Source organism: Monomorium pharaonis, chromosome 8 (assembly GCF_013373865.1).
Source record: "Monomorium pharaonis isolate MP-MQ-018 chromosome 8, ASM1337386v2, whole genome shotgun sequence".
Lineage (NCBI taxonomy): Eukaryota > Metazoa > Arthropoda > Insecta > Hymenoptera > Formicidae > Monomorium > Monomorium pharaonis.
The window spans coordinates 21247701-21273614 of NC_050474.1; the positions used below are offsets into that span (position 1 = coordinate 21247701).

The 25914-nt window shown below is 36.7% G+C and overlaps 2 protein-coding genes across 5 annotated transcripts; both read right to left on the bottom strand.

The window, feature by feature from the left end:
- Positions 1 to 6894: 6894 nt before the first annotated feature.
- Positions 6895 to 23031, bottom strand: LOC105836923 (probable E3 ubiquitin-protein ligase makorin-1). 4 transcript variants are annotated; one of them, XM_012681305.3, is made up of 7 exons: positions 21962 to 23031; positions 21337 to 21621; positions 20911 to 21238; positions 20002 to 20324; positions 19772 to 19931; positions 9950 to 10105; positions 6895 to 7973 (listed from the first exon to the last, which is right to left on the bottom strand). In XM_012681305.3, exons 1-6 carry the CDS (start codon positions 22000 to 22002, stop codon positions 9998 to 10000), a joined length of 1245 nt encoding a protein of 414 aa, XP_012536759.1. In that variant the 5' UTR covers positions 22003 to 23031; the 3' UTR covers positions 6895 to 7973; positions 9950 to 9997. The 4 variants fall into 4 exon arrangements, with proteins under 4 accessions (XP_012536759.1, XP_012536758.1, XP_012536756.1 ...); XM_012681304.3 differs by having other exon boundaries at positions 6895 to 7979; XM_012681302.3 differs by lacking the exons at positions 6895 to 7973; positions 9950 to 10105 and adding an exon at positions 14192 to 19561 and having other exon boundaries at positions 21962 to 22353.
- LOC118647165 lies at positions 22519 to 24150 on the bottom strand. The gene is made up of 2 exons (XM_036291459.1): positions 24021 to 24150; positions 22519 to 23213 (listed from the first exon to the last, which is right to left on the bottom strand). The coding sequence occupies exons 1-2, from the start codon at positions 24113 to 24115 to the stop codon at positions 22592 to 22594; spliced, it is 717 nt and encodes a 238-aa protein (XP_036147352.1). The 5' UTR covers positions 24116 to 24150; the 3' UTR covers positions 22519 to 22591.
- Between the last annotated feature and the right edge of the window lie 1764 nt (positions 24151 to 25914).

Below are 25914 nucleotides of genomic sequence, written 5' to 3' on the forward strand. Positions count from 1 at the left end.
CCGGGCCCGCTCCTCCTCTCCAGATCCCTTCATTGTATCGATTGAAACACTCTCGAAAACTAGTTATTAAAATATGATAATCGCGCGATACTGTACGGCACTCCCGAAAATGTTAACCAAAATTAGTTAAAGTGCGATGAATTGATCGGAATTCACTCTCCAATATCAAAAATAGAAACCATTTTCTCTGAACCTTCGGCCGACGTTATAGAACAAATTATGTTAATCTGTAACATACAAATATAATATTCAAATTATATAAAACTCAAGATAATTAATATTTCATAAAAACAAAAATACGAGAATGGTCAATAACACGCAATTGACATTATGAAGAAAATTCTTTCATTTAGAAAATTATATTTTTGATTCGCTACCGTTCTCCGAAACTTTCCGCTCATATCATCTCAATCTTTTAATAATTCAAATACGAACTTTCGAGATTACAGAAACGAATTTGTAAATAATACGTTTTTTATGTGTTATTTTATATGTAAAAATAAAAATATACCCACAAAATATTGTGTAACTTCTTTAAAGAAAATATTGTTACAAAAGAAATTATTTATATGTATGTATATTATATAAATGTTTTATAAAATTTCTTAGAAAAATATATCTCATAAAATAAAATTCTGAAATATTTTATTTTATATCATATTGCGTAATGTTGATAAAAATTTAATCCTTGTATACAATAATATCAATAATCACACAATTAAAACATGTTAAAGTTATTACGTGTGTGCATTTTAAATGTTATATATTTATTTTATTTTTAGTTTTATTTATTCATTTTATAAACATTTCAAAATTTTAAAATATTTAGCTTATTTTGCAAGATATTTAACACATTTATAAAACAGTGAATATTAAAAGTATTAAAATATTTTAAATACCTTGAAGTAATATAAAATATTTTGTATTAATGGCAAATTTTTCATTAAACATAATGAAAAGTTCATTAGACACAACAGTGTTTCAAAATTTATACAAACCTTCAAATCAAATTGCGAATTTTAAGAGTTCGAAATTTTCCAATACTGTTGATTCTCGTTTGATCGAGTTAATTGTTTTAAGTTTAACAAATTCGATTTAATACGCGCACGCGCGTATGTGTGTGTGTGTGTGTGTGTGTAAATTCCAAATTATATTTCAAATAATAAATTAAAATTTATTTCTACTTGTGACTAAATACATAATTTTAAAAAATTATATATTCGACTTCATAATAAATGCAAATATGTTTAGAAAGAGAACGAAGGTAATTGTTTAATAAATGCAACTCTGTAATTATTATAGGACAGAGCTTAGGACATGTAACCACACATATTAAAATATCATCAAGTATAGTAAGTAAATGCCCAAATTAAATTTGGTATATGATAACTTATTATACAGTAAATTTGATATTAAAACCACATAGAAATGTTATTATCTATATAAAAAGATGTAACTTGTATCAAAGATTTTATTTCCATTTAATTAAGTTAATATGGATTTTACTGTCCGTTACTAAAATTTTAGATTATTAATAAAGTTTTTTATGAATTAATGCTTTTCACGGTTTAAATATTAAAGTGTAATCAATCTTTCATGTTTCATTAAATTCTCTATATCTGCTTTTTTGAAGTAGTCTGCTGATATATTTTTAATATTGCTATTATCTCACGTTCTAAATTATGTAATTAAAAGAATATATATCCCGGAGTTATTTATTTATTTCTTTTAAATTTGGTCTTTCATATCTATCACTTGTACACGCATTGATATTTTCGATGAAAATATGTACAACCATTATTATATACATGTAGTAGATAAATTCATTCTCTGGTTGAAACATAAACTGGTATTTATTATACATAATATTTTATTTACTAAGTCAATGAGCATCGCGTACCGCATACTGCATACAAAAACAATTTTTATACAAAACTATTATTGGCTATAATTTAACAAATGTATTTTGCATAATGCTAGAAATTACAGTTTTATTTTCAAAAATTACAGTTATTATTCCGCTTGAATATAAAAATCAAGGAATTATTTTCAAGTAATTGTTTAAATTAATTTATTTTCAAGATGTATACATATACAATATATATATGTATGATCAAGAAACTAATTATTTATAGAGAGAATCGTTTACACTTTAGTTGTATCCATTACACATTATGTAGTAATTACAATGTGTATCAATTACACTAACAATTATTAAACGAGTAAAATGTAATATTGAATGTCACTCACACCAGTCGTGTTGTTTAATCTCGCCAGCATTGCATCCAAGTTGACATCCGGCGGAGAATTGTTCCAAAGACACGCATCGATCGGGGAAACGCCAATTACAAACACGCGCGAAATTATTAACGAATACCCGATATTACCGACGTTCGCCCGCGCCTCATAATTCGGTCCCAATTTTCAACATTTCTCGACTCGCGACATTTCCGCTTCGCGGCACCCGATATTTCGTACGCGTGGTCCACACACTTCGACAGGGTTCCCCGATTGCTACCAACTCGCCGCCCACAGGTTTCTAATTAACACATGACGATGATCAATCATTCATTGCACACGTAGATCGAATAACGTGAGATGAACGAAAGGAAATTCCGACCCGTCGGGACGCAATAAGCGAAGGGGTTTTGAGTGTCGGCATAAAGAGAGAAAGAGAAAGGGGGAGAGAGACACGCTTAATTACAATCGCGCATATACCAATTGATACCTGCGATTATCGCGCGTGGCGTCCACCGCCGCTCGACATGAGGGAACACGTGAGACTGGCACCGAGCGCTGTCAGTGTTATGGCGCGCGACGCGAGTACACAGTGGTACGCGATGACTTTGGACCGGCTCGGCGACAGTAACAACTTTGAAAATACGCACCTCGTTACAGAAACACAGCGCGCGATGTGATGTATCGAAATTTCCCTCTTTACATTTATCTCACGCAGTTTCCGCGGTTGTTGCTGCACGAGTAACCGGCGACGTCGAAAATACGTAACAAGCTAAGGCTCGGTACAAAATTTTTCGTATGTATAAATATATGTAATTATACACGAAATATGTTCATATATACTAATTTCTTTTTTTTAATTTCTGTCTGGGTAAAAAAAAAATGATACTGAGACAACAAAAACTAATGTCAAAATAAACTTTCGCATTATTTCTTTTACAAAAAGTTAAATATAAAAAAAATGAGAAAAAATGCCTATGTATACCTAATTACATAATTACATATATCATAATATGCGATTAGTTTTTAGTACAAAGTATCGCAAAGTACAAAGTATAAATGCGACATTTTTTTACGTTTACTCTTTGAAATCTATGATTGTTACGTTTTAAAAAATAATCAATGGTATTAGAAAATACATAAATAGTTATGATAATGTTATACGCTACCAAAATACTTTCCGTGTATAGCTTTCAACATTCCAAATTTATCCCGAAATCTGTACTATTACTCCTCTTACATGGACAATTTTCAAATAAGTAATTTTCTTGATTTAAATTCGATCTTTTTAATTCATTTGACATAATTTTAACTAACACCATCGGGTTAAATCTCGTTCAAAAACTACTATTTTACTTTTCCCGAAAATAGATCTTTTTGCAAACACTTGCTAATTCGCTTCGCACGACGCTTTTGCATGTGTTTGTATCTGAAGCAGTTGTATCTAAAAAAACAATTCGCAAAAAATAGATGTACATCACGCGGATTGCTTTGTATTATTCGAATGCGTATTTTCAGAATTATTCGACGACCCGTTTCTCGGTGCGTTTCTCGTTACACAATACCGAAGGTCGGCGACGTAAACATGCTCCTCGTACACGCCAGTCGTACGCGCCATAAAATCTTACATATCAGTCTCGTTTGGACCTCTCGTGTCGAATGTCGCGATGATCACGGAGATGTGTCTCTCGTTTACGCGGATAACTGTGTAAAAGTGTAACGGCATAAAAATGACTTGACGTGGCTGTTTTACGAGGAGGGAGCATAAAGAGTGACAGCTCGATTGAACTACTGATTGATTGGATAAACAATTGATCGAGGTAACATTACATTAAGCTCTTAGCTATATTATTTATCTATAAGTAAATCAAAAATTAGAATAATTGCTGCAAAAGCGAATATGGTTTTAATACAAATTTTTAATAGATAATAAAATATCGTTCGAAAGACTTCTCGTTGATTATTTATGGTATCTATACGTAAATAAGTACAGAAATAAATGGACACCACGTTTAAATTGAATAATATTTAAATCAGATAGACTCCGATATTATTAGACATTATAGTACATTTCTATTTTATTTCTCGACAATAATAACTCTTCCATCGTGTCACAGCTAATATGTTAATAAATGTTGAATCTAAGATATATAAGCTGGTCATAACGATTCTCGATACTGATTATTTTAAATTATTGCATCAAGAAATTAATAAATATGAGTGAAATATTAATGAATAAATTTTTAATGATATTCCAAGATTCATTTCGTCCGGTTCACGTTTTACAAAAGTCACGAGCTTCAAATGTTATAATTATTTAAAACACATATAATTAATAATAATACGGACGTCTCTTAAAATCGGTTTTACCCATGATTCACTTTTTTAAATAAAATTAACGAAAAAAAACGGAACGTCTCGATTTCGAGCTACTGATGCACGGTGCAACTGTCTTGTAAATTACAATAATAGTAAATCATATTCCTCGACACGTTAATTTTACCTTGACAAAAAATTGAAAATCTTTAGCATGTTATTTAAACCTCACTTTTAGTTGAGAAAACAAAATCGAAATGAATACAAATTATATACATATTTTATGTTTTGTATATTAATATATTACATTATACTGGTATTTTATATTAATGCAACGCAAAATAAATAACACAACTTAAATAATACTTTATACATCCGCTTTCCCAAATATTCGGATGTCGTTATCAATACTAAAAACATTCGGTTTCTTATGACCGGATTATCCGGTGTACCGCGTTGCAATTGCAATCGACATTTCCGACACTATCGACGTTTTCACTTTCAAATCAGTTTTTGCGGGCAAAATCACGAAAAACGTGCAGAACGATTTCGGTATATAGCTTTACGATAGAAATAAACTTCGCTTTTTAAACGGAAACAAAATCGAAACAAGATATATCGCTCATTTGCTACAACAACGATATAACTCCAAAAACAAAATTTTCCATTCTGAATCCTTTGAATTATTAAAATTTTGTAATGTTATTTTTATTCGCAATTTTAGTGTAACGATTTGTTAATATCGCGTACAGGAATAAAAGTATCATTAACTTTTCATTCTCTCAACCTATATATCCAATTCGCATCAGAATTTAATTGTGTTGTCGCAACGTACGAACGTTATATCGAAATATTTAACATTTTTGTTTTATTGTGCGTATCAATGCAACGCGACGCAAAGTAGATATCATAACTAATAAGATATTTGTTGTGTAATTGAATAGATATTCGAATATCACAAAAGATCACAAGAGATGCGGCCAATTACGATTACGTTGTGTACTCTCGACGTTTGTTTTTCCCTCGCGAGAGTCGCTCTTTACGAAATCACGCGGAGCGACTTCACGCTGCGGATCCGTCAGCGCCAACTTCACGCGAGGCATTGGCGCTCGAGCTCGGGCATCCTTACCGTTTCGAGCGCGATTTCTAGATCCGATCGAAATAAAAAGCATTTTCCCGCAACTTGTTGCGTTTCACGTCGCGTTGCGACTCGATATTGATGCGGCGCGAAATGTATACATTGCAGCTCAGATCGTATTGTACGTACGGTACCGTGCAGCTCGGACTACCTTGCGTCGCGCTGTTCGAGAATATCGTGGCAATCGCCGAAAAGAGAGATGCGCCCACTTACGATCGCCCGCTGCACCGCGTTGCAGTTGCAATCGGCATCCCCCGATGCTGGTTTTTCCCCTGGCGAGTCACTTTGTGCGGTTGATATTGCGAGAACGCACGGAGCGACTTGCGGTTCGGCTTCACTGGAGATCCGTTGGAGAAGAATGGCGGCTGGCGCTGCCGCGCGAAGTAGCGCTCGCATGCGACGCGCCGCCAATTTCACTCGGTACACGCGCGCTCGCGTTTCGCCGCTCGGACACTGACCGGTAGGTGTCCCTTGTAGACATCTTTGTCGTATTACGGCGCGCTTTCCAGATACGAAATATCAAAATCCGATGGACCTGTTACAACTTGTTGCGTTTAATTAACTATTGCCTATTGTTATTATGGTAATTGTTGACGTTTGAGTGAGTGCGAGAAGGCGAAATCGGCATCGTAGTGTCAGAACGTGTATCGCGCTTTTTAGAGAGAATATTAAATATCTTTGAGAACATTAAAGACACGCAGCTACTTACCATACTCCCGGGGTACCGCGGTGCAATTGACAACCTCCGATATCTATTTTCACTCGCAGTGCATTTTTCTATCACGGATAAAATCACGAAGGGACCTTGGTACAGTTTGGCGACTGAGGACTCGCGACGCGAAATGACGGCTTTCGTGTGAATTGAGCGTTCGATTATCGATTAACTAATTAACTAATTAAAGCGCGAATTCAGAAACTCACTGTAATCTTGCTGTTCTGCTCGAATTTACTGTACGATCGTATCATTTGGATTTCGGTATGATCAAAACTTCTAAAAATGATTTTTAAAAGTAAGAAATAAAAAATTTTCATAGAAAAGAAGTCTTGCATTAAATCAAAATTCTTAAATAAAATATTAGTAAGAAAATAAAAAGATATATAATAATAAAAGATACATTTCAGGTCAGATAAATCCGAATAGAATAGCAGGGTAAGGTTCGCCTTTCAGGCGTGCTCGAAACGACTGTATTTCTCTTATCACATACATTATTACATTTATTATTAATGATATCTAATATCAGTGCGAGAGACGTGACGCGAGAAATGGACGTCGTCGCAGCTTAGATCGCATCACCGACGAATTGTTATTAACGATCTACCTTTCTTAATTAATTACAAATTAATTAATGCGTCCTTCGCATTTGCCTGGGCAGCCTGAGATGCGCCAGATTACAAACGTTGCAGACTGTTCGAAATATCTGACATAAATATCTAAATAATTAGCCTACAATAAATAAAATATTAATGATCACGTATAGCGATCCACGGTGATTTATGATTATCCAAGTGTTTCGCAGATAAGCGTGTGTACAAACGCAAAAATATTACATATATCCCCGTGGAATATTGCATTCGTCTTTCATAGTTTTCACTCGCATGGATGATCGGCCATGGATGAGAGCTATGAAATGCAGTTTCAAATATGATGTATGATATTCTTGCGACCTACGTACGTGTAGATATCTGTGAAGCATCTAACTAACGATGAATCATAAAATTATCCCCGTATTATCACATGTTATTTCTTTAAGCTAACCGTCGATAGATATCGATAGATATCGATAGTCATCGCCGTGAGACGATCGATCTTTTAATTAACGTTCCGTCGGTGCATTCTACATCTCGCGTCGCTCCGAAAACTGGCTGTTACGATAATTCGATAGGATCGCGCGATTCATGGCTCGCGAGTCGTGGGAGAAATAATGAAAAACACGTAGGAGCGATCGCGACGCGTTCGTTTCGGCGTTAACTGGCCGCCGCGACGCGTTAATGGCGGCTGTCGCGCGCGACGCATCGTTCGATTGCGATTCTCGCACGTCACGGCAAACATTCATGTATTTGCATTATTCTCGTTTCGCAACTCGTTACGCAGCCGCGTTAATTGTTCGCGCGTCATTTCGTCCCGGCATGCCCCGGGATTCGTCATCATTTTGCGAGCAGTAAAATCTACGAACGAGAGCGGGGAATTTTTTGTTTTTTTCAAGAACGCTGCGCGGGTTTCGCCGACGCCGCCGCCGCGACGTACGAGCGCGCGCATTGCCCGCTTTGCGTTGGCCGCGATCTGAAACTTAAAAAAGCACATGCCATTTATAACTTATATGATAGTTTATCGCTATATAATTATACCGGAGTTTATTAATTTACATGTGACATTAATGCAATATAAGTTATGAATAAAAGTTTCTTAATTCATTGATCGATCGATCACATTATGCGCACATGCAACTTTAAAATATTTCATGAAACATGAAATAAAATTCTCTACCGACAATTGTATTTCCATCATCATTTTGATGACGATTGCTGCATGAGAGATGATTGCCTTTTTTAGATGTCGATTACGTAAATATAAGGTAAATGTCTCAGTAATCGGACATTTTTGTATTCACGTTACAAAGAAATTAAATTTCGTAATTAACTATAATGTAAAGTATAAAATGTTATTAACAAAAACATGAAAAATTTATATATAACTGTTCTGAAAATAATAAAAACTTGTAAAGCATGTATAAAAAATAATATATAATATAATATAAAAAATAATATAATTTAACAAATATACGTTTTTGTAATTAAAAAAACATTAAATTAAACTCTCTCCTTGTGTAATACAAGTTTACTTTTTTATGTTATTTTTATAATATTTAAAATAACCCATCTGATGAATATCCTTAAAAATTACAATTAAATTTTAATATTATAAAAGAACACATTTAAAATTAGTAATAACGAGTTATAAATGTCCGAATGTAGAGGTATTTTCGGTCGCTGAAACATTTACCTGAATTGTAATTCTGCATCTCAAATTTATATCTAAATCAATATCAAATCCATACCATTGCCATCTAAATTTATGTATTCATAAATTATGCCCTGCAGAGGCATTATTATGTAATTACAATAGGGGGGTCCAAGGTACATTGACTTGAGGTGTAAGTTAGCCGACGCGCAGATTTAATCTCGGGCGATAACATTCGTCAGCACCGTCCTCTCTCGCGCTGTATCCCGTTCGACTTTATCGCCAACACTTTCTTTTCTTTTATCTTTCCCGTCGATCGGCCAAAAGAGCTTTCAGCTCGGAAACGCGGTGAATCAACACCGAGTCGATGGGTCACGATCGAGCCGAGAGAAAGAGAGAAAGAGAGAGAAAAAGAGAAGATTCCTCGATATATTAGACATCGGCTACCGGGCGTGGCGATCGACCATTTTGATGCACGGCGGTGCTTCTTTGCTTGCGAAACAAACAGAGGCAATTTAGAGATCCTCCGCGGCGCTGAGGATAGACTCGACAGAGAGACCGATTCTATATTCTCCCGTTTCCCTTTTCTCTTTCCCTTCTACTTGGCTCCATCGGACCTCTAATCCCTTTCGACCCCTTTCTTTCTCTTTCTCCACCTCTTTCTTTACGTTTTCTTCACGTCCGGACCTCTGAGATTCCTCCCATTAACCCACTACTCTCTGAATTTACTTCTCGCATTTTTAACGAAATTCGAGCTCACCGTGTCTTCTGTCAGGGAGAGAGAAGAATTTCCTAAATATGTCCCGCGACCATGTCGTGGAATTAACGTTCATCTAAATCAGATCCGGGTTAATCGCGCGAGACCGATTAAAGTCGCGGGGAAGCCAGATTATAATCTCAATAATTCCGCACGCGTGTGCGAATACGCGTAAATGCCTTTGTGATCCTACAAAGACGCGATCGACTTATTATATTATATATATTTTTGCACCTTTTACAAAAAATAACCACCGGCGAAAGAAACGCCAGTTTCCCTCACGAGCGTACGTACGTGTTGCGACACCCTCGGTATTTTTTCATGGAAAATTTAACCAGCGCCATTTTGCCGCACGGTTAAGCTCATGCCGGCTTGTATATCTCGAAATTCGTGCGAACGAATCCTGCATAACAACGGGTCGGACCCGTGATTTCTCTTTTTTTTTTATTTATCGCCGTCTCTCGCTCTCGCGATACGTAAACACGCACAGGCGACCATTTAATTAGACTTTCGGTCGCCCCTGGTTAATTGGCAAACCCACCTTCGCTCGTGATTGGATTCGTCGATCGTCGTTGTCGTCATCGCCTAGTTAGTTGCCCTCTCTTCCGTGGACAAATAATCCGGCCACGCGAGTCCATGCGTACCGCAGAAGCGCCAGGATGCCCATTATCCAGAACAACAAGAACCACAGCACGCGCTGCAACGAGATATTAAAAACGCCAAAACTGAGACATCAAAGTTGCATACACACCGATAAGATTTGCGCGCGCGGGACGAATGACGCGAGAGAAATAAACGCGACAATGAGATCCGAGCCCGGGCTATTCGATTTATTTTCGAATTCCATCCAATTTTCCCACCATCCGTTGTAGATTTCGCGCGCGATGGATTTGTCAGTTTTCAATAAACATATTAGACTTCAGTAATTTAAAGCGATCGGACCGATCGGAATTTAATTGCGCGATGTCGACCGTGCGTGGAAATATATATATTTTTTTTTTATTGCATATCCGGTATTGCGAAATTTATACTCCGGGTTTAATCGAAACCCCGTAAAACATCTGAAAGGGTATATGTATACAAAATGGAAACGTAATTCAGCGAGTGCTTTGCAATGTCAAAGCGCGGACGGAGTTTCGTTTAAACTGGCCGGCCGGAGTTCTATACATATGTATATCGCGTCGAATAGGCGCGATATTTCATTTTGTAAACGCGCTGCGGGACCACATTTCCTGATTACGCGTAATGGCGTGCGATCCGAATCGTGGCGTGAAACATTCGCGGTCGCCGCCCCTCTCGATTCGCGGCGACGATTTGAGAGCGAAGAGATCGAGGGCAGAGCGACCGCGCGCCTTCGCGCGGAAATATGCGCGCGTAATATACGCGTCGCCCCGAATACCATCCGTGCCCGAGAGGGATCCACAAAGGCGCGCACCAACGAATCGTGACCGACAAAGGGGTAGAAAGCCCCCACGTCTTGCGACTCAAAGCGATCCCGCGATATTCGCGGCAGTCGCGCGCCACCGGATACATATGTAGGGACAATTTCGGCGAATTTATATGCTAATTCGCCCGTGCTCGTCGGGATTAACTTGCTGTTCTAGTTAACCATCGCGAATCCGAGAGAGCTCCCGGCCGAGAGAGAGAGAGAGAGAGAGAGAGAGAGAGAGAGAGAGAGAGAGCCCTTTCCTCTCCTGCCCCTGCCCTTCGCGCGCGCGACAAAGTCGCGCCTCACAAACGAGTGACGTTAACACGACGTACGTCGCCGTGGTGCTCGTCGCACGAAATTCCGCTCCGTCAATTGGACAAATCCCGATCCCGGATGTCCCTTCTGCTGGCACTCGTCCCTTTCGATCCGTCCCCTTCTGCCCAGATTCTCGATTTAGAGCGCGGGGATTCGCATACCGTTCGCAATTAGGGAAGTCGACTCGGCGTGCTTCGGGAATTTTTCTCCTTTTTTTTTCTCAAGAAGGGTAGTAAAAACAAGCGTTAAAGAAATCAAAGATACAGACGTATCTCATAGCTCGGATAAATTTACATAAAAGCGATAAGAACATAAGTAACTTCAATCAAGTCAGAATAACTCATAATAGCATCTTTAATCCGAAAATGGTCACCAGGGATGATTTTTACATCTCAGCAGAGAGAAAATGAAGCTTAGTCATAGTAATTTTCGTTACTATAATCTGTGCCCTTTTTCCGTTTTTTTCTTACTTAAAATATTGAGGTAAAAAGATTAAGTAAATCTATGTATAAAAAGATTGAGTAAATCTATGTATAATAATCTGAAATAAATTGTAGAACAATCAATAATATGCAATTTGTAATAGTGTCTTTTAATTGGAATATAAAAACACTGGTGGTCATTTACGCAAAAATCTAGGTAACCATTTTCAGAGTAAAAAGATTAAAACGAATCGTAAATAGACAGCAACCGATTCTGATCAGTTTACGCTAAAAAAAAACTAGATGATTATTCTCACATAAAAAAAGCGTCATAAATAGACAGCGTGTGACTTTTTCGCTCGGCAAAACGATCAATCATAATTCTGCGACAATTATCTGAACAGTCGATGTTAATCTCTCGTTAACTCTTCCTAGCATTAGTGAAATCATCGCGTTTCTACGTGGCAGAACGATCTATGTTACGTGATAAAAAAGCGACAGACAAGACAGAAAAGAAACTTTATTACTTCGACGTGTTTGCTCGTCAAACGATGTTAACGATTCCGATAAGAAACTTATTTCCGGCGAAGTTTTTGTGGACGCGCTAAACATTTTAGCGGAGAAAACGTGTAATTCAAAGCGTGGTCGTAAATTAAGAAAAGATGCTCATCCCGGCTTCCCATCTATCGCCTCTTTGCAAAAAAAAGACCTTTCCGATCGCGTCTACATTATCTTCGTATATATTATTATGCGCGTTATACATAAGCCATGCAATATAATTCATTCACACGCATAAAAAAAAAATTTATTTTAAGAGAGAATAATGCGATACAGTGAAAAAGTGGTTTTACTGAAATATTTAAAAATTCTGAAAATAATTTTGCTAAACCTTCAACATATAATTATACAAGATATTCAAACTAAAATATTAAAATTTTTTTAGAAGTTATCATCATGCTTGAGCATTCTATCACATAATTACTTTGATGGCACAATTATTTTTAGATCAATGTCTATCTAGCTTAATTTTTAGATACTTTGGCAAAAACATTCGTTTTGTGTATCTCCATATACAAGCAAGAATATAAAATTCCCCAAAAATTTAATAAATTGACCATCTAACTTGCTCGTATAGAACAATTTTGTGTCATGTACAAAAAATGTTTTTATTTTTATTCAATAATAATTTTCATGACTGTACAGGAAAAAATATCGGATAGGAAATAACAGCATGTATCTTAAAAGAATTTCAATTTTTATATACTATTTATATACTATTATTAACAAAACATTTATGCTTTTCAGATAATTGTCATAATGTTCAAAATGCTTGAAATAAAAATGTAATATTTTGTTGAAATTTATGATATTAAAATTAATAAAGATTATATATTCTTGATTATATATGAGACATTTATATATGAGATGATTTTTAATTTAATATTAATTTTTTAATAAAATGTTTTAACGGCATCAAGTCTTTTCGATGTTTCTTTAATCCTTTGCAATCAAATGTTGAGTTTGATGCGATAGAATGAGTTACAGTAGTCTATCGCATAATTCTGTATTTACATTAAAAAAAATGAGATTATAATTGGTATATTTTTGTAATCTTTTAAATAATAAACATTCTTTCATATATTAAGCCAGTCGATTACACTGAGAAAACGATATCTAAAAATGTATTTATGAAATATAACTTATTTCACTAAAATAAATTTTTATTTAAATACTGCAAAATAAAATTTTATTTTTAGCATATAAACCAATTAAATAAAAAATTAAATGTATTTCATAGAAATATATATGTTTCATTCCAATCAAATTGTTTTATATATAGCCAACAAAAATCAAAGAAAAAAAATGTAAATACGTAAAATTTATTTCTTAACACTTCGACTTTTTTCTCAATGTAGATGAGGAGAAAATCTTTTATTTGCGAGAAACAATTTGGACTGCAAAGGATTAAGAGTATAATCGTTGGAATTTTGAACACCAACGAACACTGCTATTCAACAGCGCGATTTCGCAGATAGGTTCGATACATTTTACGCTCGTAAACATATTTGCGTGGCAAATCGCTTTTAGAAATAAATATTTTCGTTTAAATTCACTGCAATGCGATACCGCAGTCACCATCTACCGCACTTTCGCACAAAACTCCTCAATCCCGTCGGTATCACAGACAAACACCTGAAGACGACGATGATAAAAACCTGCGATAAAGCGTGACACAATTTCACGCGGTATAATGGCATAAATTTAAATTTCCAGCAATTTTATTTCAAAAATACGAATAATATAAAAACAAATTTATACAAAAATGCACGCCTTATCGATTCACCGAAGAACGAGTCATTTTTTACGTCTTCGATCGCTCTCGAGAAATTTGGGACAATTTTTAGTCAGCGTAATTTTTAGGAACACAAAGTGCATTAAAATTTTTATTATACTTTATATATTTTATATATTTTATTATACATTTAAAAGGAAGTACATGAATGCCACGCAAAATAATTTCTCGAGAAGCGTTCGATGACATTTCGATGAGGAATGGAGGGACGGCCGTGGGAGGATGCGAAATGCATTGAAGACACCCGGACCCTCCGGTCTCATGAAGATTTACACTGTCGATTTTATTAGTCTACATCCAATAACAAAAATATATCATCGTGAGAAACGAAATTGAGGGCGGAATTGCCGCCCTACCGAGCTCTACAATGTTTAATTGGCGACTAAAGTCGCTTCTTTTTCCTATTGGCGCACGAAATATAGGGACGTTATCATTATTTTTCGCAAGAGTACAAGAAAAGCACGTCGATTACATGATCGAGCCAATGATTTTTTTTTCCGACGCAGATAGATATAATTTCTAACAATGTTGCATATGTGTATATAATGCAATGCATATAGATTTTTATTGCTAATTCTACTTTATTAAAAGTGAACGGACATGTAAAAACCGACGACAGACTTCTGACAGCAGGAGAAAGGAGGGGACGATTTAAATATAACACGCGCAAGTACAGTTCGCCAATTGTGCATTTTGCAACGACAGAGACTCCCTGGTACACGTCAAAACTTTCTTTTACATGTAATCGACATATATGAATTACTCGATCGCATCTCCCTTTCTCCCCCTCATTCCTCGAGAAGCAATTGCTTTTACATCTACCAGGAGCAAGCGTGATTTTGCAATCGCTCGTGGCAGATCATTGATTGTTCTGCTCATATATGCAATATTTTACAGCTTTCGTTCTCGAAAGGAGTTTTCACATATTATATATCCGATATGCGATATTATACATTGAGAAAAAAGTACCTCAAAATTTATATTTGTAGGATATACAGTTATTTCATCGAAATAAATCTTTATTTAAATACGGCGAAAAAAAATTTTACTTTCGACAAATAAGCCAATTAATTAAAAAAATATATTTTACAAAGATGAATATTTCGTCATCAAAATTTTTATAACTAATAAAACCAAAGAAAATGTCACAAGTAATATTTTCTTTTGGAAATTTCGACTTTTTTCTCAGTATACTTTAATCGTCATCATAAAACCGTTGAACATATCGTCGAATAATTTCTTGCAATTATACTTTGACCGCGATAATTAACATGATACAAAGCAAATGTGACAAAGCACAACGATTTCACGATCATTAATAACATTATTAAGTAAAAGAAAAAGAAATTAGGTGGAGAAAGAGAAAGAGCGCGCTGTTGCTTATCGATAGAATTTCCGTAGTTTTTTAATATGTAAAAAGGATGATCGAATAATGCGAACATTCGTAATTTGCTTCGCATTATGCAGTGAAAATACAATGTGCTTGATCTACGTATTATTTATTGGCTAAAAAAACATTCACAATAATCTAAGATCTATTAAAGACGTAAGAAACAAGCTGTGGCACAACAATTGTTTTCAACGTCGATTTTTTATCTTCTCATGGTGGTGCGCTACCTAACAAATATAAGATTTTTAATCGTATATCTTATTATGTATATCCGCTTATAGAGCCTTTATATATAACATAGTTTGATGCGACAAATTACAAAAATATAAGGTTTAATTACGTATAGAAATTTAGCGTGATACCAACAAATTATCTCCCCTACAAAAACATAAATGTTAACTCTCCTTTCTTCTAATTCACAAAGACTCTTTGAGCGATTCTGGGCACACGATAAAATACACGTTTAACACACGCTGAATAAAAATAAATAATACGCTGAAAAATAAAATAGTAAATCGGCACAATATTATCCTAAAGAACGGTACATCGTAAAAGCCAAAAGAAAAAAAGATTACCAGAGACCTTCGATTTCAGTTTATGTAAATGAATTACGTAATGATCTGTGTAAAGCGTTTTCGAGTTGTTAAAGAGGGGAGGAGGAGGAAAAAGAATACTCGTCACTATGCAATACAGTATTCAATGCAGGTACGTTTAGTACGGTTAATTCGCATTAATTAATGCACACTTGCGATAGAATGAATCTTGGCGATTGAATTCTGCACGCAAAGACATAACGCACGCGGTTGTCCCGTAAATTCTAGATAATTTTTAAACTAGCTTAATAAAACCATCCTGAGAATGGGATTGAAGTTATCAAGAGCATCGTTCTAACGTTCGCTATCTCGCTCGAATAATAATCCGAATGAATCAAGTAAATCAGCCTCTCCCCTACACAATGTTCGTATTATTAACAAAAATCGTACAGTGAAATCTTTACTTTAGAATCACTATGTGTACTGTATACGCGAGCAAACTCCAAAGTTAACTCCGAAAATGCATCGCCAAAGTCAAGGCTAACTGCGTTGAACGCCGATGAACGTTTTGGCAAACGTCAACTGCTAATTTTATATCTCTCCTTCCACGTCTCATGTATCTAGAGCATAATAATGCAGTAAATAACATCACGCTTAAATTCAGATAAAAGTGGTAGTTACGATGACAAATACGTACAACGCGATCAATGCAGTCAACTTATCTTTTCCCCCACACGGCGATATGTACTAATACTTAACGTTAAAGGAGTCTTCTTATGAACTCTCCATCATTCAGAAAATTATTATCGATTTAAGAATTCTCAATCGACTCATCGGTGTACATTCCGCTATCTTACAGTCCAATCGCTTAAGCGTTTTTGTTTCCCTCGTTGGGAAGTTGGTTTGTTAAAGAAAGTAGCTCCAAAAATAGCCGCTCGAAACGCACAGCGTACCATAGAAAGTTTCTATTATACATTACCGGTAACAATATAAAGCGTTTTATTCTAACAATCGTCGATAAAATTAACAGTATAGAAATTCTATGGGAAATATAAACGATATTCTCGTAGCGTAGCGAAAGTTCGAGCCGATAAAACGCTTTGTCGTGACGGATTAAGAAACTGACTTTATAGCGCAATGAACGATATATTACTCTATAATCACATGGCTTTTGAAAGGCAGTACCGACGGTTCTCTGCTATAAAAGCTGGTTACTTACTACCATGAATACGAATCAGGTTGTACGCGTGCAAGCAGGAACTATAGAACAACGTGATTATTTGTCATAAATATTATACATTATGGAAAGATTGCTTAGCGAAAGGTTACAAAAATGACATCACACGAAATATTCAATCAATGTTAAGAGGATGAACATCGCATCTCTTTGGTGTGTATATTTTTACGTACGTATACCCATCTCGTCAGTTTTACACAAAAGAATTCTATGCCCTTCAAAGCGTAATTATCATGGTTCTATATCGAGAGAACGGTTGTCGGAACGTGTTGCTATTATTAGTAAATCGATAAAATGTAAAAATGATCGACGATGATTCCCAGCATGGCTCTATGTCGTGGGTCCAACTCCGTCGTGCATATTTCTACTTTTTTTTCTTTTTTTTTTCCTTTAGATCTCAAATCTACAAATGCGCACTCACACAAAGCGGTCTCTTTTTATTACGTTTTTGTTATTATCTCACATTATTTATCCCGAACATATGCTATTCGTAGTTTGTCTCTTCTCACAAGTATTTTTCTTTTTCAATACTATCATATTTACTTCCAATCACACATTTATTCACATACCCACACTCACACACACTAATACGCTCACATACCTTACACGTATATCACATTCACTGTGCACACTCAAAGGAATACCCATTATTAGGAATACCTAACGAGTAACGCTATACAACTGTATAATAATTTAAAGAAATGTATCATATGTATGTATAAAGATTCGCGGAGCCATAGCAAGAGGTAGGACGACAGTTGTAGATCGTACCTTCGATATGAACTAGTGATAAATTGAACTAACAATGCACACACACTGATCACACAAGTAATAAATCGTTGTCCAGTTTTCCTATTTTACATGTGAATAATAGTGTTGTGAACCTTTGACGAGTTATAATTAAATTGTTTTGTAACTGCAATAATTAATAATGAATTTGTGCTTGAAAAAAATCATTATTGAATATAATATGTATTTAGTAGCACTGCTACATTAGAATTATATTTGTGAATCCGACACACGTAACTGATTTGAATTTATCACCTTTTATATCAAGCACACGATATTATATTGCAATCACAAAACATGGCCGCTCTATATTTAGATATTACAAATACAAACAAAGTTCAGTAAAATTGATTCAAACGGTAATTTGTATTGTTTAAATCCCGTCTTAGAATATTCTCAGTTTTTACATATCAATTAAGTACATATAATAATGTAACATCGTTGAATGACAAATATTTATTGAAATTATAAAATAGAGTAAATCTTAATGTACTCGTCTAAAATAAAAGGAGCCTTAACCGAAAAAAATTGCAATTAAACTACCCTTCAACTATTTTGATATATCATTTCAGCTTATAAAAGAACAAAAAAAAATATTTTTTATCTTTCGTGGACGATTAATTAACTAAAATTCCGGTTATGCGTCGACTTCTTATTCTATGATTCGATTGAATGTAGGTATATAAACATATTCCAAGATCATGCATTGCGGAATAGTTCAACAATAACAATTATTATAGTAACGGGTATTAGAAAGAAACCAAAAATATTACTCTACGAGAAAATAAACATTAAAAAAAATATCGATATATAACTATTTACTGATGAAATTTGGACCACTGAATTAATAGTTGCTAAGAATAATCGGTTAATAGAGCATTGGTCAAGTTACACAAAAGTGACACCGAAGTTACGATGCATATCTGAGTAAATTTCCATTACTGTCCACACTATTTCCCACCTTTTATTTTTTTGTGCTCGACTGTGATCGCAATAATTATTAAAATTGTTGATCACGTGATTGTTTATACACAATTACACAGTCGCTATTAAAACAATTACAAACACATTCCTTGTACAGATAATATTTAAAAGACTATTTCTTTGATTTTGAAAATAATAGTTATTGAAATGTTATTTTCTATTCATTCTGTTAAAATGTTAACACAATAATTTTCTAATTGTTGTGGATGTAATAAACATTTTAGTAACTATTATCATCACACATCTTATGGAGAAATAAAATACTTGTAAATATTATCTACAAACAAAAAAGGAAAACGTTTTAACTATTTTGACGCCAACTGAACATTTTTTTTACATAAATATATAAATAATTTTAGGAGTTGCACATATTTTTCTTGTTTTTTTCTTCTACGTAGCTAGAACGTCTTCGAATTATAATAATTCAAATTAATTTCTAATTTCCTAATAATTTTCTTAGTCGCTAAAGCCGCGCACGAATAATAAAGGAAGTAGATATCGACATAGCAACAGAGTAGCAATGATAACAAGGTATCAAGGCAGTTTTGTGTCGGTCAACTAGTTTTGTTCGTCTAATCGAACGACAGCTCATAATCGGACCAATCGGAATCGTCGGAATCTGAGAAGAAAGGGATATCTTCTAAATCGAGATACATCCAACGATCGTCCCTTTCATCGAAGAAATCCCACAAGATTAGTTGCTGTAAATAGTGTAAAACCGCTCTTTCACGTTTTGCGTATATGTTCTAGAGTGCAAAGTATGTAAAACACATATAAAATATATAAACGGATGTAGCTCGACTACTTTGATACGGTGAATTTTATATCGTTTATTCCGACGATATTTTAAGTGAACGTGCTTATCCGTGATCAAAGCAAATATACTTTTGCAAATTGTAAGCAACACTTACGTGCAGGATGTCGATGTCAGCATCAGCGGTGCTGCGCCTCTGTCGAATTGGTGGACCCACGTCTTTCTTAGTTCCATCCGGAAGTGCGTGAAGATAGAAACATTTATTACCAAACGGACATTTGCCGCGACCCTTATTGAAGTACTTGCAATCCTTGGTACTGTAAGAGAAATGACAAAGTGTTAAATTAAATACACTGAAACAAAGATAGATTATCGATCATTTCATACCTCAATGCGCCTTTATAATCTCTTATCAACTTTTCCTTTTCCTCTTTCGTGTCCACCCAATACATACTCGGGCAGACAAAGTCCGATGGAATACGACACTCTGGACATGCCCTTATGATTTTGTTGTCAAACTGTTTAGCCTGGCGCCATTTTCTGATACAGGTTAGGCAGAAACAGTGATTACAATTCGGCAATATACCGAATCTCTGTTCTCGCGAGGATTTTTCCATTATTGTCTCAAAACAAACGCCACAAGATTTTTCTTTGCTGCGTTGAATGGCAAAAGATAATTCCATATCTGCTTCGTGTTGCTTCACGCATGCCTGAATAAAAATTTAAATATTACAAGCTTTAAAACTACATTTCAAACAACCATGTATTTTATTCACACTAATTGATTAATTTGTATATAAAAGCATTGAGGTACCAAAAAATTAATAGTTTACAACATATTTTATATTTTTATATCAAAATATGGCATAATAAAATAAAAAATATCTTGTGAACTGTTAATAAATTATTGATTTCTTAATAACTCCATTTTAATATTTTATATGCAAAAATCATATAAATCCATTAAATAGACCTTCCTATATCCTTAAAATATAATTTTTGAAGGAAATTTATTTATCCCCCTTCAAAACACACATATACAAAACAATACAAATCATCCAAAATATTTTTTTCTATTTCAGAGATAGTGTAATTTTTTGAATGCTCATACTCGTTCGTGGAAATCACATTCCATTTCATATAAACTATCCCACAAAAATTATCAAATTATAAGAGATATAAGTAGAAATATAATCTGATGATTGTTTAATTTATTCCTAATCTCATGTAAAAATTAAGATAAATGTGAAATACAGAATACGTAATTATTGAGATAACAACAAAATAAGATCTTACATTTGTATGTTTCTTCCTCAATTCCTCATTGTGTGGATGAAGCGCCGCGCGGCCACATAATTCGCAAATGTCGCCATGTAGATATGTGCAATTTAAATTTTTACAGATTCCAGTTGCTTCAGCATAGGGACATATAGGTTCTAACGCAGGGTTTGCAGCTTGACCAGATGGATTAACAGCCTGAGCATATGAAACTGGCATTGGTGTGCTCGTGGATGTTCCTGAAGTAGATAATCCATCTATGGATGATCCAGCGATTGGAGATCCGTTCGTAGGTACAAACTCTGGTGCCTTAACCCATTCTTCAGCATTGCGTTTATCAGATTTTCTATAATACATAAATATATATATATATATATAGTTACAAATTTCATCTAGATAAATAGAATTAGATCGATAAAATTCCAAGTTGATATCTAAACTTACTTGTTTTTTGAAGAGTTAGCTGTGCCATTGCACTGCTGACTCGAGGTCGAGTTTTCTGTTGCATTCGTTTGCGCGGCATTGTTGCTGTCCGTGGTACCTGAACTGTGACGAAACCGGCATTGATTACCGAACTTACATATGCCCTGTTTGAAGAAGCGACAAGTGACAATGTGAGCAGAGCTATGGGTCGATGTTGCCTCGTTGATACTTGCATCATTTCTACTCCCTTGCACGTGCCGATACCGGCAGTTATTTCCCTCGCGACAAGCCCCATTCTTGAAGTACCTGAAAGAAAAACATGTGATTTATTTCACCATGATAAAAGAAACTTAACGCGAATCAATCTAAAAGCGTGCTCGCAAGAAACATCCGTCGCGTTTGAAATCTCGCGTCGAGAGATCTGTAATGACACGAGAGATGGATGTATTCGTCGAATGTCAATATTTATATTATTGTATTCGAGGGTTCATCTCGATCGAACGTTGTTATTTCGTAACGTGCATTCGCGGCTCTAACCTCTCCATCTCGGTGTACGTAAATCTCAAGCGGATGCGCGAGGATATTCGCCGCGGGGAATCTCACTGCGAGGCTGAAGACGCCCGAAACGTTCGTCGCAGTTCCTTACCGGCAAGTAATATTGTGCGACCATGGAATACTGTCGGCCATTTTCTCGCTTCTCCTCCGCCGTGACGATGATCGACGACGCTCCTTGGGATGAGTCGAGCGCGCGTTCACTGTGAAGAGGGACAGAGAGAAAGAGAGAGAGAGAAAGAGAGAGGGAGGGAGAGAGAGAAAAGGAGGATAAGAGAGCAAGAGAAAAAGAGAAAGACAGAAATACGTGCTTTCGGGCACTGGCCGGGCTGGCTCCGGTTTCTGCGATCGCGAGTGTCGCTTCGACGAGCACGACCGGAGAGCAGCCGCAGCACACTCCCTAGCGCGGGGACGAGAGGCACGCTCGATTCGCGCCGCGCAATAAACACACCTCGAGGATACGATGTGTACGTCCGTGAGCACGCGCGCGCGCGCGCGTACACACACGTCCGTTTGTCCGTCCGTCCTTCTCGCTCGTCCTCCAACTCCAACTTACTCCACTCGTGACACGCGTGTCACCGCGTGAACGTCACCACCTTGCACTTTGACTCGAATGTGTCGCTTCTCTTCTCTTTCTTTCTTTCTTCCCTCTTCTCCGTCGCAACGACTGTAGCTACGACTGGTTCTGTCGTGCGTCTTCGTTAATCCCTCTCGGAACGTCTCGTCACGTACTCCGGTTCTGTCGACGATGGATGCAGTCCTCGTTGTTGCCTTCGTCGTAGGTGTGGAGACTCGCAAGCTCGGACACTTCTACAACAGTTATTTGTTGATTCCGTGGTACAAACGACACACGATGTTCCAAGTCCGCGCACTGTCGTTTCCGAACGGGACGGTACTCACCTGACCACTGACACACGCCGACTCCGCACTTCCTTTCAACCGCGAATCTCGAGATTCCGAAACGGATCGCCGGAGACGCGAGACGGCGAGACGCGCACGACACCCACCGCGGTATTCGCGTGCGAACTCGGCACTCACGCGCGGTCATTGAACTCGGCCGAGCCGCCCTGTTTGCTCGTCGGCATGCTCGCGTATTCCACGTATTCCGTATGTCCGTACGTAAGTCACGATCGAACTCGCACTCGCGCGCGTTCACGTTTGTGAATCCGTTGTTTTGCGAGAGATTTCGCGCGGGAGAGAAACGTGCGACAATTTCACGGATCTCCGCGGAAACGCCGTGAAGCAGACGCACGGCGCACAGTCGCGGCGCCGATCGTCCAATGACAACGTCGGATCTCGTCCCCCAGGTGGCCTCCTTTCGCAGCGATTCGCTCGCTTGAATTGCCCTTCTCCCATTCGAAATGATAAATAAATAGCGATCACTGAGATTTACTCCGAAAATCGCACGCCTCCAATCATTGTTTTATGTAATCGAACGATATATATTAAATTTTTTAATGATTTATGTTGATATTTTTAAATTCTTATGTAAATCTTTACTTTTAAACGATTTTTCTGAAAGGCCAATTTGTTTACGTGATAGAATCTGAAGGGTGAAACATTCAATTTTTATGTAGAACAAAGAACAAACAGCTCCAGTTCAGCAAAATCTTTTTAGCATTTTTTTTAATACGATCAAAAAGTTTTTAATCATTTGGCAAAAATTTAAAGAACATCTGATTAACATTATTAAATGTGACACATATTCATGGTTATTGCAAAAGAAAGTTTGTAACTTTTATAAACCTTTTTCTTTTCTTCCCGATTTCAGAATTTATTTTTTATCATAAACACAGAAATATATTTTTTAAAAACTCCACAAATTAGATCTGAAGCAGAGAGGAACCTGAGCGCCATCGTTTTAAATGTTTTCATCCATCAGCGCCTCTATGTACACAAAATGTGCACATTGAACTATGTAGTCAAATATCTATGAATCCCGTAGGTAATACGCATGACTTTTTGGGTCTTTTCTATGCTATATCCACGTTTATTTGGTTCTATTTCATGCTATACCCGTAAATTTTACAATTATATGCATTCATATTTTAAATCTGTTTTATGCAAATGTACATAATCGTGTTCTATAAATGTGCAATACCACATATACATGATATAAATTCAAATAATTGATTTGATAAAAATTCACTCACCGAGTGCTGGCGCTGCTCCTGTTGCTGTTGCTGCTGCTGCTGCTGCTGCTACTGCTACTGCTACATTCTTTCTCCGGAATACTGAGTTGCTCCATGGACGCTGCTTTCTGCTGACATCATCCTGCTATATTCTCGAACCGCACATTAATAACGACTGCCCGATACTTTATTCGGCACTCTCGATATTACGAATAATATATCACACACGAGTAAAACGTAAACTGCGTGCGAGAATTTCACTTGGCGCGACCGTTACATTTGAAAAAATACGTGAAAAGTACGACTCGTCTGATTTTCGCGCAAGAATTTCATATGCTCGCACGACGACTAGTAGCACTTCACTTAACTAGCATTCGCGATATTTTACCGAACGTATCTCCTTCGAGAAACACTTTGCTCGAACACGCACGCGAACACTTCACTCGAAACCGAAGGAAAATTACGCGCTGTGATATAAAGAACAAAGACAAATTCGTTTCTAGAATTTTCTATTTCGTATGCTCGCACGACGACTAGTAGCACTTCACTTAACTGGCGTTCGCGAGATTCTAACGAACGTATCCCCTTCAAGAAATACTTTGCTCGAACACGCACGCGAATACTTTACTCGAAATCGAAGGCAAACGCACGACGCCGCGCTTTACACATGAATACGATCTCACACGGCTCGCGTATCGTTTGCTAGCAGCACGACGGCACTCTCACCACACACCGTACCTGCACAATACCGCACAATTCAATTCTGAACGCGAAATACGCACGGAATCGACAGAGCGTCTGATGCGTCCGACCGGCGGCGCTGGAGCGGCGTACGTAACTGGGGAGCGTGGAGCAACGCAGCAACATGGCGGCAGCGGCGCAGGCGCGCCGAGTGGCGCCGACTAGCGCCGAGTACCGCCGAGTCTGCCGGCCAACGGTCAGTCGGTCACGTACGCCCCGTACGCTGCTGCCACCATGTTTCTTCGCCCTCCAGCGCCGGTCGGACGTTCCTTGAATCCGTGCGTGTCTCGTGTGTTTAGATTCGAATTGTGCGCAGGTACGGTGTTGTGTTCAGAGTGCCGTGGCGCTACAAACGATACGCGAGCCATGTAAGATCGCGTACGTAGCAGAGATCGTATTTATGTGTAATAGCGCGTTTGCCTTCGGTTTCGTAAGGCCGAAGGCAGAGAACGAGACGTAGGTGTCGTAGTCGTAGTCGTAGGGTAAGGCAGAGAAAACGTATACTACTATTCTAGAGTCTAGAATAGTATACTACGATGTGCTGTACTTTTTACGTATTTTTTCAAATGTAACGGTCGCGCCAAGTGAAATTCTCGCGCGCGGTTTACGTTTTTTTACGTGTGTGATATATTATCCGTAATATCGAGATTGCCGAATAAAGTATCGGGCGATCGTTATTAATGTGCGGTTCGAGAATAGCAGGATGATGTCAGCAGAAAGCGGCAAAGGAATGTCAGCAAAACCGAAAAAGGAATGTAGCAGTACAGCAGCAGCATCAGCAACAGGAGCAGCGACAGCAATCGGTGAGTGAATTTTTATCAAATCAATTCAACGATCGTTGTTTTATGCAATCAAACGACATATATTTAATTTTTAAATGATTTATGTTGAAATTTTTAAATTCTTATGTGAATCTTTACTTTTAAATGATTTTTTTGACAGACTAATTTTTTTACGTGATGGAATCTGGAGGGTGAAATATTTAATTTTTATGTATTGAAGAACAAACAGCTCCAGTTTGGCAAAATCTTTTTAGCATTTTTTTTTAGTACAATTAAAAATCATCTGGCAAAAATCTAAAGAACATCTTAACATTTTTTAATGTGACACATATTTAATGGTTATTGTAAAAGAAAGTTTGTAACTTTTATAAACCTTTTTCTTTATTTCTTTT

Excerpts from the sequence above, each read along its gene's own strand:
- LOC105836923 (XM_012681302.3), bottom strand. The coding sequence starts at position 22,002 with ATGGCCGACAGTATTCCATGGTCGCACAATATTACTTGCCG. Across the intron at positions 21,239-21,336 it reads GCTAACTCTTCAAAAAACAA|AAAATCTGATAAACGCAATG; the intron begins GTAAGTTTAGAT and ends TATGTATTATAG. Across the intron at positions 19,562-19,771 it reads CTGACATCGACATCCTGCAC|CAACTAATCTTGTGGGATTT; the intron begins GTAAGTGTTGCT and ends CACTATTTACAG.
- LOC118647165 (XM_036291459.1), bottom strand. The coding sequence starts at position 24,115 with ATGGAGCAACTCAGTATTCCGGAGAAAGAATGTAGCAGTAGCAGTAGC. Across the intron at positions 23,214-24,020 it reads AGGAGCAGCGCCAGCACTCG|GGCAATTCAAGCGAGCGAAT; the intron begins GTGAGTGAATTT and ends GAATGGGAGAAG.